At 34.9% G+C, this 17,112-nt stretch overlaps 1 protein-coding gene across 1 annotated transcript in view; it reads left to right on the top strand.

The window, feature by feature from the left end:
* The window catches only part of LOC126011774 (EGF-like and EMI domain-containing protein 1), a 278,853-nt gene extending 265,709 nt beyond the window's left edge, over window positions 1-13,144 (top strand). Inside the window, exon 6 of the mRNA XM_049775573.1 lies at window positions 13,125-13,144. Coding sequence (XP_049631530.1) covers window positions 13,125-13,144 — 20 coding nt within the window. The remainder of the gene's footprint in view (window positions 1-13,124) is intronic.
* The last annotated feature ends 3,968 nt before the right edge of the window (window positions 13,145-17,112 follow it).

Genomic DNA, 17,112 nt, shown 5'->3' with positions numbered 1-17,112 from the left:
ATTAATAATAAAGACCACCCCAAACTTTTGTTGTTGTTGTTGTTTTTGGGCCACACCCAATGACGATCAGGGGTTACTTTTGGCTATGCGTTCAGAAGTCGCTCCTGGCTTGGGGGACCATATGTGACACCAGGGGATCGAACAGCGGTCCATCCAAGGCTAGTGCAGGCAAGGCAGGTACCTTACCTCTAGCACCACCGCCCGACCCCAAACTTTTTAAGGAAGTTGTTTGCTTGAATGTTTGTCCCCCTACCTTTGACTTTGAGTCTATATTTGTACTTGTTGCAAGTCAGCCCTGAAGAGGTTGACTGATGGAGGGATGGAGGATGAGGTCTTTTCCCTCCAGCTCGGAGCACGTGTCTGCCACCCTGTTCAGCAGGCGGTTCTGAGGTGAAGCTCTCAGACAGTCAGGCTTGTGGAAATATTAGCTTTATTCGATGGACAAGACTGAAGTCCAAAGCCTCAGCATCAGTTCCAGCCAAAAAGCCCTTCGCCTTCCACAGACCCTTGTTTTTATCCCCAGAATCAGGTACCACCCAATGGTGGGATCAGATACCACCCAATGGTGGAAGCAGAATCACGTACCACCCTAGGGTGGGGGCAGAATGCCCTAGGGTAGGGCACAATCACCGATCAGGGTAGGGTCAGTAACATAATAATCCCATAAAATGTTTACATACACAACAATACTGATTATTTGGATGTGTATTTTACATGCAGCAGAATGTTGGATTCAGAATTTTGATCCATTTTTCCACTTTTTGTCTCTTAATTGGTGCAATTAGTCCATTGACATTTAGAGATGTGTTTGTCATGGGATAAAGTGTCATCTTATTGTAGGAGTTTGTTGTGTTTATTAGGTCTGTCTTGGTTTAGAGTAAACTTCAGTTCTTCTATTAAGGTTGGTTATGAGTCTAAAATTTCTGAGTTGTTTATCTGAGAAGTTGTGTTCTTTCCCTCAAACTTGAATGAAAGATGGGCTGGATGCAGTAATATCAGTGAAACATTCATTTAATTGAGTTTTATACTATAATCCATCATTGCCTTTGGGTCTTGAGACTTGCTTGTGATAAATCTTCTTTAAATCTTAAGCATTCCTCTTCGAATATAATTTCCCTTTTTGACCATGCTGCTTTCAGTATTCTATTCCTATCTGTGGTTTTCATCATTGTGACTATTATGTGCCTTGGGGTGCTTTTTGTTAGAGTTCTTTTTGCTGGGACTTTTCAGACATCCAAAATATGGTTGCATGCACTCTTTAGTTCTAGGAATTTCTCAGTAATGATGCCCATGACTGTTGATTCTTCATCTGGGTTTTCTTCCTGTCTTTGGGACCTCAATAATTCTTATGTTGTTTCTATTAAGCTTATTCCAGAATTCTATTGTTGTATGTTCACTTACTTTGAGGATATTTTTAGCCCTCTTTTTTTTTGTATGGAGGTGTTATGCATCTCATTTTCGACATCACTGATTATGTTCAAAGCAGCTATTACTTTCATCGTGAGGCTCTCCAGTGAGATTTTTATTTCACCTATTATGTTTTACAGTTTTTCAGCCCTGATATTTCATTTTTTTTGTTTTTGTTTTTGGGCCACACCTGGTGATATTCAGGGGGTTGCTCCTGGCTATGCACTCAGAAATTGCTCCTGGCTTGGGAACCATATGGGATGCCGGGGGATCTAACCGTGGTCCATCCTAGGCTAGTGTGGGCAAGGCAGAAGCCAGACCCAGCCCTGATATTTTTGTTTGAAGTTTTCTCATTTCTACTCTTATATATTCTTGAATCTTCTGGGCTGTCTGTTACATTCTTTCTCCATTTTGTTGAACATTCCTAACAGTTCCTCTCCCATGTTTTGATCAGAAATGCTATGTAAGTAGCAGGTAATGGTTGGGTCTCAGAACTAGCTTATTCAGTTACAAGTTGTGGTGGGGTTCTGTGTAGTTTTTCATTGTGAACTGTGATATACAGTAGTCTTATTATTTTACAATATGTTGTATTGAAATGGAAATGACTGTCAGCAGTTTAGTTTCTACATATATACATATACTATATTCTTGATACTGGAATATCAAGCATGAAACATTAGCTCCTAGTTTAAAATAATAACGTGACCATCATATATGCATGATGATACATGCATAAAGGATACATAACATGAAGAATACTGATACTTCTCATCCCATTTCTTATTCAATATTTTACAATGATATATCTATATGTTATCAACACACATTAAATATGCATATATATATATATATATATATATATACTTTCTCAGGGCCTGACTTCAGGTTGTCTGACTCCGTATATCTTCAGCTACTAATATAACTGACATTCATATCTTCAGAAACTAATCTATGTTTTTGATATTCCATAAGCAAAAGTTTAAACATGCAGCTATATTTCTATAATAAATATACTATAGTAAGAAAGAAAATTGATGACCAGAAATGTATAACAAAAGAAATTAAAGATATGACTGGATTTTTCAGGACTAAAGTTAATACCTATCACTATTAGTGGAGGGAAGAGGAGGGAAAGTTCTAGAACTCCCACAAGACATGAAACAAAAAGGCTTCAGGAAAATTCAAGGCATATTTGGGACAAAGGATTATAGAAAGTAAGATTTCAAGACTATGGCTATTATGTGGTGCCTATCTTAATTGCTGTAGTGTTCACTGGATGTTTTATTTGATACTTCTTTTATACTGTTGTGGTTTTTCACCTTTTTCCCCTTTGTCTCTCAAACCGAGAATGAGAGCCTCTAGAGTCTAGAAGAGCTCCGCCCATTTTCAGCATATTTGATTTTTACCCCATTTTATTACTTTTCTCTTCTTCAAACAAAACCACATAACTTGAACTATCTAGTCCCGCCTCCCAATTAGAGGGGGGATATAATGGAGGTACCATGACCAAACAGTTGTAAGATCACTAAGTAGTAAGCTAGGCACAGAGGAGACCATTCATCCAAGCAGCCCCGGGGGTGAGGGTGGAGGATATGGGAGGCAGGACGGGAACGGAGATGGAAGGACAGTTCATTGATGGAATTCCCCTGATTCAATGTTAATATGTACCTAAAATATTACTGTAAACAATATGTAAGCCACTATGATTAAAATAAAAATTATATTAATAAAAGAAGATATGCACTCTTGTGCCATTCTGGTCGTGATTGTTTTTATAATTTTTTTGGAGGCACACCTGGCAGTGCTCAGGGATTATTCCTGGCTCTACACTCAGAAATTGCTCCTCGCAGATTTGGAGAAAAATATGGGATGCCAGAAATTGAATACAGTTGGCTGCATGCAAGGCAATGCCCTATTCACTGTGCTATAACTCTATCCCTTGTTAAGAATATTTAACAGGTCACACGACTCTAATTAGTACTTTATTTTGTTCATTTTCTTATGCTCTATTTTAAATTTTTTTCTTTCTTTTCCCCCTGCCTCTCCCTTCTTCGCTTTTGTCTTCCCACTTCTTTCTTACTTAATACATTACGTGATTTTTTATTTAGATACACCTATTGTACATGTATTTGCATATTGTGTACACCTGATGTGATTTTGCCTGCTAACTGAATGTCCATAAATAAATTTTGACTTACCATGTACTATGAATTTTTCTTAGCCCACAAGGATTGCATTTGTGATTTTATTTGAATTAGTGGATTTATAGTCTCTTTAAGTATTTGAAGAGCATACACATATATCTAAGCAGTATAAAATATTTCAATGTTGTGTCTCATTCATTAGCTCATATATCATAGGAATGCTGTTGCACTAAATTTTCTTCACTCTAGACCCAACTTGGTCAAGCAGCCACTATAATGAATATTAGTAATTGCCATATAGTAGAATAGATTGTTTACCCACAAATAAATAAAATATGGCTTATAAATCATTGACCAGAACTAGTCACATGGTCCTATGCAGTTCTCATGCCAGCCAAGGCAGTTCTCTGTGTCCTGAAAGTAGGCAAAAGCTCCAAGTTGTTCAAAATACAAATTTTAACATTTAAATGAATTCACACAGATTGGAATTTTTTGAAACACTAAGGATCTGGTAACAAGATATTCCAAACCCATATCTAAAAATAGATGGCAAAATTCCCAGTCAAGTCTCCCTAACTTTCTGATTAGGTGTTTAGACATATTTATTATTCTTTCAGGGCTCTATTTTTTAATAAATGCTTTGAAAGGGAAAATTTTTAATCACATCAATCAAATTTGGAAAAATTAAAGACTAAAAACACAAAACAAAATAGACATTAATAGCTCCAAACTTCAATAAAAAGAAAATGATATTTTTCAAGTCCCTTAATGACAATTCAATTATCTACAATGACTATCAATAAAAGATGGGAGGAAGCTAAATGGGACACATGAATACTTCTAAAAATTTGTATGCATTCCTTCTTTGTTCTCATAATTAAAAATAAAAATTAATAAAAAAGTTTAAAAAGTTGGATTTAGAAGGAGTGTGATGGTCAGAGAAATGCCAGACCCAATAAATACATTAAACCAAGGTCTAACTTTGATTATAAAAAAATTGTATGCATCTTATCAAATTTCAATTGATATTTGAATTTAGAAATTGTTCTTATTCAGCATAAATTGTTTTCAATGAAGTCATAGTAGTTTAGATTTGAAAAAAATTAGTCAAAATGTATCTAATATAAATGTTATGTTTATGGTATATACCTCTTTACTTCTGCAATTTTGGGTGTTTTCAAACATCTCATTTTCTCTAACATTTGTCTTGAAAATTATTTTCATTAATATATTAATTTTACATTAATGGTAAAGGAAAAGACTTGTACTTCCTTGATGTTTACTTTATTATTAATTCAATAATTATTTCAATTAATATAAATTCTGTTAAAATTTGTTAAACCAAGGGGTCAGAGCAATAGAACAGTGGTAGGGCATTTGACTTGCACACAGCTGACCCAGGATGGACCTGAGTTTGATATGGTCCCCAAGCCAGGAGTGATTTCTGAGTGCATAGCCAGGAGTAACCACTGAGCTTCACCGGAGTGGTCCAAAAACAAAATAAACAAAAAAATTGTTAAACTGATATTTTTGAGGCTTGGCATCTTTTTATCTAAAAATTTAGGAGAGGAATTCCAACTGAATCAAGATGCCTGGGAGGGGGGATCAGAGAAGCTTGGGGGGACCATCATGCAATGCTGGTGATGAAATAAGAGTCATATGTGTGTGTGTGTGTGTGTGTGTGTGTGTGTGTGTGTGTGTGTGTGTGTGTGTAATTTTTGGCTCAAATAACCAAACCAAACCAAACTATACTCTAGGAAGGGAATTTAATTTCTACAAAGAGAATGATGGTTACCAGAAAGAAAAAAGATTCTAGGGTGAGCAAATCAACTAAAGGATTTCAGTTGTACAGTGAAGGATGGAAACTTAATATTTTCAATAAATATCATTATGTGGTAAAACAGATGTTTAACAATATTACTGTTAAATAAATATATACGACTTGTGAGTTCCACTGGCAATTCTCAGTCAACCCAACCTGTTTCAGGATGTGGTGTTGATCTGGTTCTATGCTGCTGGTAATACCTGAGCCACCTCAACAGTCATCTGGAAACTAGATCTGAACCCATTCAGCCATGCTTTGGGGATCATGTGGCGTTGAGGTTGGAAATATACCTAACATACCTAATTTCTGCTTTATCTTCTGACTTATATAAGAATTTTGGTTGATGTTCTCAAAATGAGTCACAATGAACACTTTTCTAATCTTATCAGACAATGATCAATTCTAAATGAGTCTCATTTGGGGCTGGAGAGATAGCGTGGAGGTAGAGTGCTTGCCTTGTATGCAGAAGGACGGTGGTTCGAAGCCTGGCATCCCATATGGTTCCCCGAGCCTGCCAGGAGTTATTTCTGAGCATAGAGCCAGGAGTAATCCCTGAACGCTGCCAAATAAGACCCAAAAACCAAAAATTAAATTAAATTAAATCAAAAATAAAATAAAATTTGGTATAGTGCTTACTAAAGCTATGAGAAAGATTATACTCAATGCAGTGAATATTTTCAGTCTTTTATAAATAAATGAGATGAAATATGCCGTACTACCCTGAATGTGAGCTGTCACACTTTAAAAGTATATTAAAATTTTATTGCCTCAATATTTATTTCTAGGTCCTATGAATGACCACAGTCAGACGAATTAAAAAAAAAATGAAGAATGTCAGTTCTTTGTATTGCTCCTTTTAAATGAAAGCCTTAAAATCTCACTCTGCCTAGTCAACTTTTAGAAGTTAATATGAGTTCAATCTATTTCAATAGTCCTTGAATTTAAAATGCCAGCTTTGTCCATCTCTAATGATAACTCTTCCGTTTAACCATTTGAAAATATTTTCTAACGTACATATCAAAGTCTATGGAAAGAAATGAATGCTAAATTGGCTGTTGTTCAGGTTACCCAAAGTATGGATGGTTCAAAATTTTTTTACAAAAAGATTATTAACAGTTTAGAGGTTAATGTACATCTCTAATAAAGTTTGTGTGTTCCACTATCTCACTTTTATACTCATCACTCTTTCTAACTCTGTTCCTGTCTGCCCCCCCCCTCTTTCTTCCCTGAAAATTAAATAAAAGTCAAAACATAGTCAAGTATATAATAAATGTGCTTGTTGGAGAAGAGAAGGCTTGGGAATGCTGAGCCCTTTAAGCATTTTTATCATGTACTTTACTAAAGAACATCCATTCTATCATAGCGTATCTGACACCAGATGTGTGTGGATTTTTTTTTTCACACTAAGCAATTTATTGTCTCTTGGAACATGAATTGGCTGTCTTAAAATTCAATTCTGATACTATTCAGAACTAGCACTTATAATCTTCACACCTTCTGTGCTCTCCTGTTACTTGAGATCCAGTGTGGTGGCCAAATAATTATTTTCCAAATATAGTTGAGTGTGTTCCTTTAGCATGTATCCCTCAACCTCAAAGAGTTTACAAATGTGGTTATAAAGGATCTATTAGGAATAATCGCAAATACTCTGCACTATCATTAAATTCATTGTAAGAGATTTAGTAGCTCATGCTAAAAACTGAGAATGCTGATCATACATATATGTATTTAAATTTACTTAGATTTTATGCAGATTAAGGATGGTTTAATCACACATTTATCTTTTTTTATTTTATTTTATTTTTTGGGTTTTGGGCCACACCCGAAGTTGCTTAGGGGTAACTCCTGGCTGTCTGCTCAGAAATAGCTCCTGGCAGGCACGGGGGACCATATGGGACACCTGGATTCGAACCAACCACCTTAGATCCTGGATCGGCTGCTTGCAAGGCAAAGGCCGCTGTGCTATCTCTCTGGGCCCTAATCACACATTTATTATAATTCATTATACCCTTTGTATTTTAGTTGGGGGAAAGCATGGGTGCTTATCTTCTTTTTCTTCATGAATTTTTTTTATAAAATTCCAGTTTAACGTTTGTAAAATTTCTATTATAATACATTCTTACTTGTACTGACTCTTTTCTCCATTTAAATCTTTATAATATGTGCAAGGAAGGGGGAGTCTTATCATTGACTTTAATGTGGTAGGCTAGTATATAGATTAGGATATTATTTAGGTTATTTAGATTTTCAAATCTTTTGTGCCTGTCTACCCTAGAAATCTATATATTGGAACTGAGACCTCTTCTGTTTCATTCCCTATACTGCCCATGTGCTAGCACTATGTTCTACATTCAGATTTGAAGATTTCAGTGCCTGTCTACAGTTTTATAGAAGGTGCTTCTCTGTATTGCTATGCTGTTTCATGAATCTTATTACTGTGCTAGATAAAACTAGATCTCTGCATACTAAAATGTTAGATAAAACTAGACTTCTGGGTCGGAGTGATAGCGCAGCAGGAGGGCATTTGCCTTGCATATGGTTGATCCAGGACGGACCTTAGTTCGATCCCCAGCATCCCCAAGAGTCCCCCAAGCCAGGAGCAATTTTTGAGCACATAACCAGGAGTAACCCCTGAGCGTCATGGGGTGTAGCCCAAAAAACAACAAAATAAAACTCTAGATTTCTGCATACTAAAAGTATTATGTTTCCAACTTATTTGATCATTCCTTACTATGTTTTTTATTTTTCTGTTTTCAGTTTGGAAGTGATTAAGTTCTTCCTCAAAGATGTTCCTTTTATTCTGCATGGTGTCTGTTATAAAATTTAATTTTGAAGCTTTATTTTTAATCTTGTAGCTTTATTTTATTTGAATTTTTGTCAGACTTTTTTCTTTTCTTTTTTTTTTTTTTTTTTTTGGTTTTTGATTTTTGGGTCATACCCGGCAGTGTTCAGGGGTTACTCCTGACTCTACATTCAGAAATTCCTCCTGGCAAGCTCAAGGGACCATATGGGATGCCGGGATTTGAACCACCATCCTTCTGCATGCAAGGCAAATGCCCTACCTCCATGCTTTATCTCTGGCCCTTGTCAGACTTTTTCTACTTTTCAAATTAGAATCTCCTTTTGAAAGATCTTTTTTTTTAATTTTTGGACCACACTCAGAAGTGCTCAGTTCTTATTTCTGGCTCTATGCTCAAGGATGACTCTTTGTTGGGGTTTGAAGGATATGTGTATGCAAGATTCCTACCAGCTCTACCAATGCTCTGGCCTCATTTATCATAGCGTGAAATATTAAGTTTCTCTTATTCCAAAATATGTTGTAATTACTTTAAGAACTTACTTATTTTAAAGATGATTTTACTGCTGAGTAATCTATCTTGTGCATGTTCAGTGAACCAGTAGACATATGTATTCTGAGTTTGAACAAAGACCCATCACCTTCAATTTTGATTATATGATTATTAAAATACTCTTGCATCTCAAATCCTCAGTTTCTTTATAATTTCATGACCTTTTCTGAAAGAAGAGGTGTAAATACTACCTATTCTCACAAATGTGTAAGCCATTTGATAAACATGTTAGATTTCTTTATGGTTTCTCCACTATCCTCAGAAGACTGATGAAATGCTGAGTATTTCATAGGTTTAATGAATTTGGGCAGGAAGACATAGAATCTCTATATTATAAAGTATATTTCAACATATGCTACTTTCATTGTATTTAGCAGCAACTCACAAATTTATCACCTAGGATTGTCTGTGTGAAAGTACATTAAATTGCTATGGCCAACATGATGCTCTATATGTGTTCTTATTAATTTCCCCTTAATTGTGTGCCTTTATTATAGTGGGTATAATATTATATACCCACTATATATGTGTTATAATATATATTATATTATATATAATTATATCTAATATAATATATTATAATAATATATCATATATATTATATATAATTTATAATTATGTAAGGGTGTCCAGTAATATAATAAATATAACTACAATTTTATTTGTTTGGTTTTTATTAATCAATAATTTTTATTTTGACCAAAGTGGATTACAAATTATTCACAGTAGTACTTTAGGTACATAGTGACATTGAATCAGGGGGATTCCCACCACCAATGTTATCCTCCCTCCACCCATGTTACCAGCATGCATCCCATATCGCCCCTCCTTTACTCCCCAGGCTGCTAGTATAAGTGATCCCCTCTGTGTCTAGCTTAATGTAAATTGGGTGTCAATTCTCTTGTCATTGGTTTTAGGTTTGGTATTTAAGTCTGATCATTTTTTATTTCTACTCAATGTTCATATGACTGTTTGGTCTTGGTACCCTCCATTATTTCCCCCTCAATTTTTGAGGCAGAACAAGATGGTTCAAGTTATGTGGTTCTGTTTGTAGATAAAAAAAAAGAAAAAAGGGGTGCAAAATTTCAAACAAGAAAAAAATGGGAAGCGTCCTTCTAAAGACTATAAAATCAGTTTAATAAAAGAAAGGAAAAAGGGAAGGAAAACATAAAAATAATACAAAAAAAACACCCCCCAACAAAACAAAACAAAAACAAACAAACAGAATTCTGAAATATTTGCACTTCTGAGTCCAACTACAAGAGATAGGCATAAGGAACAGCCAGTCAGAAAAAGCGGAAATAACCAAGGAACAGAGAATGCAAACATGCTAAGGGGTGCAGGAAAACCAACTTGGTCTTTCCTCTTTGACCCATTGTTTGTGACCAGGCCAATGACAGGAAGAGCAGCATTTCTTACACACATGCACATGACCAGAAAACAAAAAAAAGCCAAAGGGACAAAGGGTGGTAACCCTAGCAAGGAGAATAGACTACAAAGCCTCATAGACAAATTTGACAGAAGTGGACTCTGAAGAATAAAACCAACTATATTCCATCATAAATTAAAAATGGCTTCCATGGAAATCAGAGAGGAAGCTGTGTGACACTTGGTTGTAGGACATGGGAAACTCAAAACTACCTTGTTAAAGCTGTTAAATAAGTCTTTATAACTTTATGAATTCTGGAAATTTGTACGTTAATTTTATATACTGTATAATACCACTTAGAAATGAAATAAATGTTAAAGTAACACTTGACAATGTGAAGAGTGTCACAATTTTTGAAACTGTACTTATTCATGTAATCTCAGAACCCCATCCACATTAAAAAAAAAAAGTTTAAGGCTTAGCCACTTAGAGAGATTTGTGGGGGTTTGGGAGGAACTGAGACACATCTGGCCATGCTCAAGGCTTACTCCTGGCTCTGTGCTCAGGAATCACTGTGTTATTGCACTAGTTCAAGGGAAATTTTTATTTAATTGCATGAGACAGGAGAGATCTTAGAGTGTTTAACTCACTTGTCTTGCATGCAGCTGAACCCCTTTTTATTCCTATCATCACTATTCTTAGAAACCCCGGGACTGCTTGATGCCACCCAATATCATACTTTTCTTTCACAGTCCCACCAATTGTAGATGCCTAGGATTTTGGTGCTCAATATTACGAGCAATCAATGTTCACAAAGATTCGCAGATAATTTCAATATGTATTCAACACTGAGATAACTGATATGGCTCACTACTATATATACTATCTAAATATATACTGAATGTATATGTATTGAATGTATTTATATACTGAACATATATATATATTCTATCTGAGTATAGCTATCTGAATATATTCAGATAATGAATATATATATTTGTATATAATCACCTCATTAAGACCTAGACTTCCTCCCAAAGATTTGGAAGCCCAAGAATCTGCGTTTTTAAAAAGCTCACAGATGAATCTATGTAACAAAGTAAAATTTCTTTCTTTTCCCTCTACCCTCTTTTCATATTATTACAAAATTTTAGGTCAACTTTGATTCCATTTAACTTCCTAGAATTTATTACCCCCTAACTTTTGGCTTGCTGCTCACGAAATTTTCTAAGAACTTGCATCTTTCTAGTAAACCAGGACAGAGTGGGGTTCCTTTGCCTTTCTGCCCCATTTTGCTCCTGGCCAGGAGACCATCTCGAATTAATTGTGCGCAAAATTAGTGAGCGCTCTTGGCATAAGAGAAAAAAACTCTAATCACTGGAAGGTCTTGATCAGTATTCTTGTCTCCCAGGACTCTATTGAAAAAATGTTTTTTCTTGTTTCCTTGGAAATTATTTTTATTCAGAAAAGGCACAGTTGCATCCAAATGATCCAGTTAACCATCCTCTCCTGCAGCTGACCTGGCTTAATTGCTTGTTATCAATAATTTTTTTTAATTTATTGGGGCCGGAGTGGTGGTGCAGGGCATAAGGCGTCTGCCTTGTGCACGCTAGCCTAGGATGGACAGCAGTTCGATTCCCCGTTGTCCCATATGGTCCCCCAAGCCAGGCTTGAATTTCTGAGCGATTTCTGAGCAATTAGACAGGAGTAACCCCTGAGCATGTGGCCCAAAAACCAAAAAAAAAAAAAAAATTATCAAAGCACATTTGAATTTAAGCACAATATTCCAATATCCATTATTCTGTTTTAAAACACATAGCAACCAATATTTTGTTGTATCTTACTCACCAAGACCTAGCTCTCATTCTCAGAATTCATTAAATGTGGTGTTCAAATTGTATTGTGCATCAACGTCTTCAAGATTGTTTATTAGTGCTGATCATTCTTGTTTCCATATTCAGAGATTTTAGTTCAGTGAATTGAAAGTAGACGCAAGTACTTGAATAATATTCATGAAGCACTTTACTAGGGTGATTGTGGTGTAGGTGGTCCAACTTTAGAGAACAACTATTTTTCACCTGGATTCTCAGCTGCAATGTGATTTCCAATCACCACGAAATCTTGTTACATTGCAGATTCTGATTGAGCAATTTGTAGAGAATATTTCAAAATCAGTAAATATGCATAGTAAATCTTTTTCGTTTGTTTTTGAGCCAGACATGCTGTCTCTCAAGAGTTATTCCTGGCTCTATACTCAGAACTCACTCCTGATAACCTCTGTGGACCATATGGGATGTTGGGCATTGAACCTAGGTTGACTGCATGCAAGGCCAATGCCCTACCACTGTGTGATCTCTAAGGCCCAGCATAGTAAATCTTTAATTAGTGTACTTAATAACACTAGAGTGCACATATTAATGATTTACACTTCAAAAGTGTCCATTAATTTAATATAATAATGTATTATTAAATTCTCTCTGGTTAAAATAAGCATTTATAGGGGAAAAACAATTAATTAACCTTACTAACATGAAAAAAATATTCTAAATAAACTAATTCAGAGTTGTTTCACTAGAACACAATCCAAGGATTGAATTATCAGTTTGGCCTCATTTTGCTGACAGGAAACACTATACTTAAATGTCTTTATTAAGGTTATAATTTTCAGTTTTTGTCTTAGACTCCATCTATAAGCTCAAAACTTTTTAGTTTGATAGTCTTACGAAAACCAATTTTTTTATTTGAGGTTCTGGAAGGAAGGCTGTTGGTCAATATCAGACTGCTAATTATTGGAGAATTGGGAATGGAGATTAAATATGTCACATATGTTTGCACACAGTGGCCACACAATGATTATTTATTGTTTCAATAAATTTCACATCATAGCACTGGTGTTAAAGGGATGGACTGGTAGGTTTTATATAAAGTTCCAGTTTTGCTTCAGCATTAAAATTAAAAAGTTATTTTTATAAAACATGCCCCATATCTATTGTTAGTGGATATAGAATTTGGTCTTTACCTTTTGCCTGCTTTACTAGCTTTATCATAAGACTGCTTCATCTAAAGCATCATACACTGGCAGCTCTCAGATTGAAAGGCAGCCTTGGCTTTTCAGAACCTCCTTTACAGGTAAAATGAAATACGTTTTTCATCAACTGTGGAATTTATTAGAGCAAAGAAAAATTGAAAGGACCAATTTTTATTTAAGGGAAACTGAATTTAAGAGCCAGGCATGGAGTGAAGAGAAATTTTGGAGCTGGATAAGGCAGGAGTTAATCAGGATTTGGACACTTGTGTTTCAGGCCCTTGCCATTGATTTGAATACTCTGAAGTGATTTCCTCACCTGTGAAATGAACATAACAATAGTTACCTGCAGAGCTTTATATAATTACAAGATACAATGAAAATGTCTGCAACAGTCCTAGATATGTGTTGCTTTACTCCTTTCTATCCCTTGTACTCCACAGATTTCTGATTACTGTTGACCATGGTCCCGGCCAGCTCTCTGAACTCTTGCTGGTGTGGCTTATTAATAGATGCTAATTCATAGCAAAGAGTGGCTGTGGGCTGTGTCAATTTATCTTACAGATTATTGCTGCTATTAAAATTTCATTGTTTCTCTCATTTTCTCTTCTAATTTTTTATATGTTTACAATATTTATATCCTAAAGTCTAAAGTAGATGGCTTTAAATATGTAAACATAAGTATAGGAAGATGATATAAACACTCAAACATATTATTATGCAATAGTTCATAAAAAACAGGTTTTGTATTCAGAATATAATTTATAAGACAAGGCATGTAATTTGTAGTAATATGTAAAATGGAAGATTATTCACTTCAATTTCATTTTTAGAAACTGAGAACTTGCTAAAATAAATAATTTCCTTGTACCATTTGCTCTAAATTCTGCCGTTTTTTTTTTTTTTGAGTATGTTATTGGACAATGCCCAAAATTACTAGTTAATTTCTTCATTTTTGGAAAAATAATTGACTCCCTTCATTATATTTACAACTCCTACATTCTTAACAAGTGCTTCTCACCCCTTATTTGGCAGTAAGGAGCTTTTTCAGTTCCTACAGTATGGCGGAGTCCCAGGATGCTGCATAACATCTAGGATGAAGTTCCCAAATACAGAATTAGTGGACCTAACATGTTATCAGTGGTGAGACTGAGAACCTTATATGAGCTTTACATGAAAAATTAATGGCAGAAGCTGTGCTAAAAGTTTGTGATTCTGACCCCAACTTTATCTTTTTTTATTACTGCTGAAGCCATTTATTTTTTCCAGGGGATGATATGATATTAATTTATTTCTAATAATATTTAAGCACCATGATTACAAAAATGCTTGTAGTTGGTTTAAGTCATAAAGTACAGCCCTACACCAGTGCAACCTTCCTGAAAACAGTGCCCCCATATCTCTCCTCCCCTACCCACCTGCCTGTCTTCAAGACAGGATTTCTATATCTCTCACTCACTACTATTGCCTATGATAGTTGTTAGTATAGTTATTTCTCTAACTGTGCTCATGACTCTTTGTGGTAAGCTTCAAATCCTAGGCTTATCCTTCTGGTCCTCATCTCTATTGTCTGTGTTATTGTCATACAGTCTTTTATTTTTCCTAAATCCCACAGATGAGTGAGACTATTCTTTGTCTATCTTTATCCCTCTAACTCATTTCATCCAGCATAATAGTTTCTGTGTCCATCATGTATAGAAAAATTTTATGACTATGTTTTTTCTGGCAGCTGTATAATATTTCATTGTGTATAAGTATTTATAGCTTTTGTGTTCCTAGGGTATATTGTAGGAGTGGTATTTCTGGGTAATAAGGAAGGTCAATTTCCAGTTTTATAAGGAATATTCATATTGTTTTCCAAAAAGGTTGGACCAAATGACATTTCCGCCAGCAGTCAATAACAGTTCCTTTCTCCCACATCCCTACTTGCACTAATTGTTCTTGTTCATTGTGGTGTATGCCAGGTCTGAGATGATACTTCATTGTTATTTTGATTTACAGCTCCCTGATGATTAGTGATGAGCATTTTTATGTGCTTTTTTGACATCTGTATTTCTTCTTTGAGAAAGTGTTTACTCATTTCTTTTCATTTTTTGATGGGGTTAGATTATTTTTGTTAAGATCTGTCAGTATCTTATTTATCTTAAATATTAGCCCTTTATCAGATAGATATTGGTGAATAGTTTCTCTCATTTTATAGGTATCCTTTGTGTCTTAGTTACTGTTTCCTTTGAGGTACAGAAACATCTCAGTTTAATGTAGTCCCATATGTTTATCTCTGCTTCCACTGGCTTCGACAGAGGTCTATCCTCCTTGAAGATGGCATTTATCTCAGTGACATGGAATGTTTTACCTACATTTATTTTCTTCTATACACTTTATGGTTTCAGGTCTGATATTAAGGTATATAATCTATTTTGATTTGACCTTTGTCCATGATGTTAGATAAAAGTCAATATTACTTTTATGAATGTGGCTGACCAGTTGTCCAAACATCACTTGTTGAAGAGGCTTTCCTTTCTCCATTGTGCATTTATTGCTCCATTACCAATGATTGATTGTATGTCTGGGGAACATTCTCTGAATACTCAAGTTTATTCTATTAATCTGAAGGTCTATCTTTATTCCAATACCATGCTATTTTAATGGCTACTGCTTTGTAATACAATTTGAAAAATGGGGAAATCAATGCTTCCCATCTTTTTCCTAATTGATGCTTTAGCTATTCTTGGGGGTTTATTGTTTCAAATGAATTTCAAAAGTGTTCCATTCACTTCTTTGAACGATGTCATGGATATCTTTATAAAGATTTTATTAAATAGATTGAATGCTTTGAGGAGAATTGTCATTTTAATGATGTTAATCCTCCCAATCCACAAACAGGGTATGTGTCTCCATATCTCTTTTATTTCTTGAATCAGAGTTGTATAGTTTTATTGTATTGGTCCTTCTCCTTCTTAATTAAGTTGACTCCACGTTATTTGAATTTCTGTGGCACCAATTTCATTTTTAGTGTTCATTTCTTCTCTATTATTGTTTGTGTATAAGAAAGCATTAATTTTTCTGTGTTAATTTGTAACCTGAAATTTTGCTATATGAATCTGTTGTTTCTAGAAGTTTTTGGTAGAGTCTTTAGGGTTTTCTAAATACAGTATCATGTGATCTGCAAACAATGAGAGCTTGACTTCTTTTTTTCCTATCTGGATAGCCTTGATGTCTTTTTCTTGCCTAATTGCTATGGCAAGTACTTCCAGTACTATGTTCTATAAGAGCAGTGAAAGGGAGCAGCCTGTTTGTACCATATTTTAGAGGAAATATTTTTGTTTATCTACATTGTGGTAACTATCCTTGATTATAATGAGAAAAGTTTCTTCTATTTCCATCTTGTTGAGAGTTTTTATCATGAAAAGGTGTTATACCTTATCAAATGCTTTCTCTGCATCTCTTGATATGATCCTATAGTTTTTTATTTTTTCTTTTGCAAATATATGGTGCATTACATTGATTGATCTGTGTATGTTAAGCCATCCTTGCATCTCTGGAATGAAACCGATTTGAATCCTATGTACTAGTATTTGTTGAGGATTTTTGCATCTGTGTTCACCAGGGATATTGGTCAGTAGTTTTCTTTTTTGTAGTATCTCAGTCTTCTGTTGGTAACAGGTTAATGTTAGTTTTGTGAAACTATTTGGAAATATTTTTTCAATTTCCCAAAAGATCTTGAAAAGGATTAGTAGTAGGTCCTCCTAAACGTTTTTTTTTAATTCTATGGAAGCAGTTATGATCTATAGAATCCTTTATAGTTGAATTTCAGATATACAATGAGTCAAGGCCCTTTTCACCATCAGTGGCAATGTATCTCCACCCTGGACCCAAAGTGCGCCCGATCCCCCTGGCCTGTCAGTGTAACAGAATCTTTGAATTTTAAATTGTTAATGTTTAAGTCCCTTCATTCTATTGTCATTGACTTTGGCTTGATATTTATTTCTGTC

This window comes from Suncus etruscus, chromosome 6 (genome assembly GCF_024139225.1).
Source record: "Suncus etruscus isolate mSunEtr1 chromosome 6, mSunEtr1.pri.cur, whole genome shotgun sequence".
Taxonomy (NCBI): Eukaryota; Metazoa; Chordata; class Mammalia; order Eulipotyphla; family Soricidae; genus Suncus; species Suncus etruscus.
The sequence above is the reverse complement of the archived record's forward strand: the minus strand, read 5'-3'. Positions and strand labels throughout refer to the sequence as shown.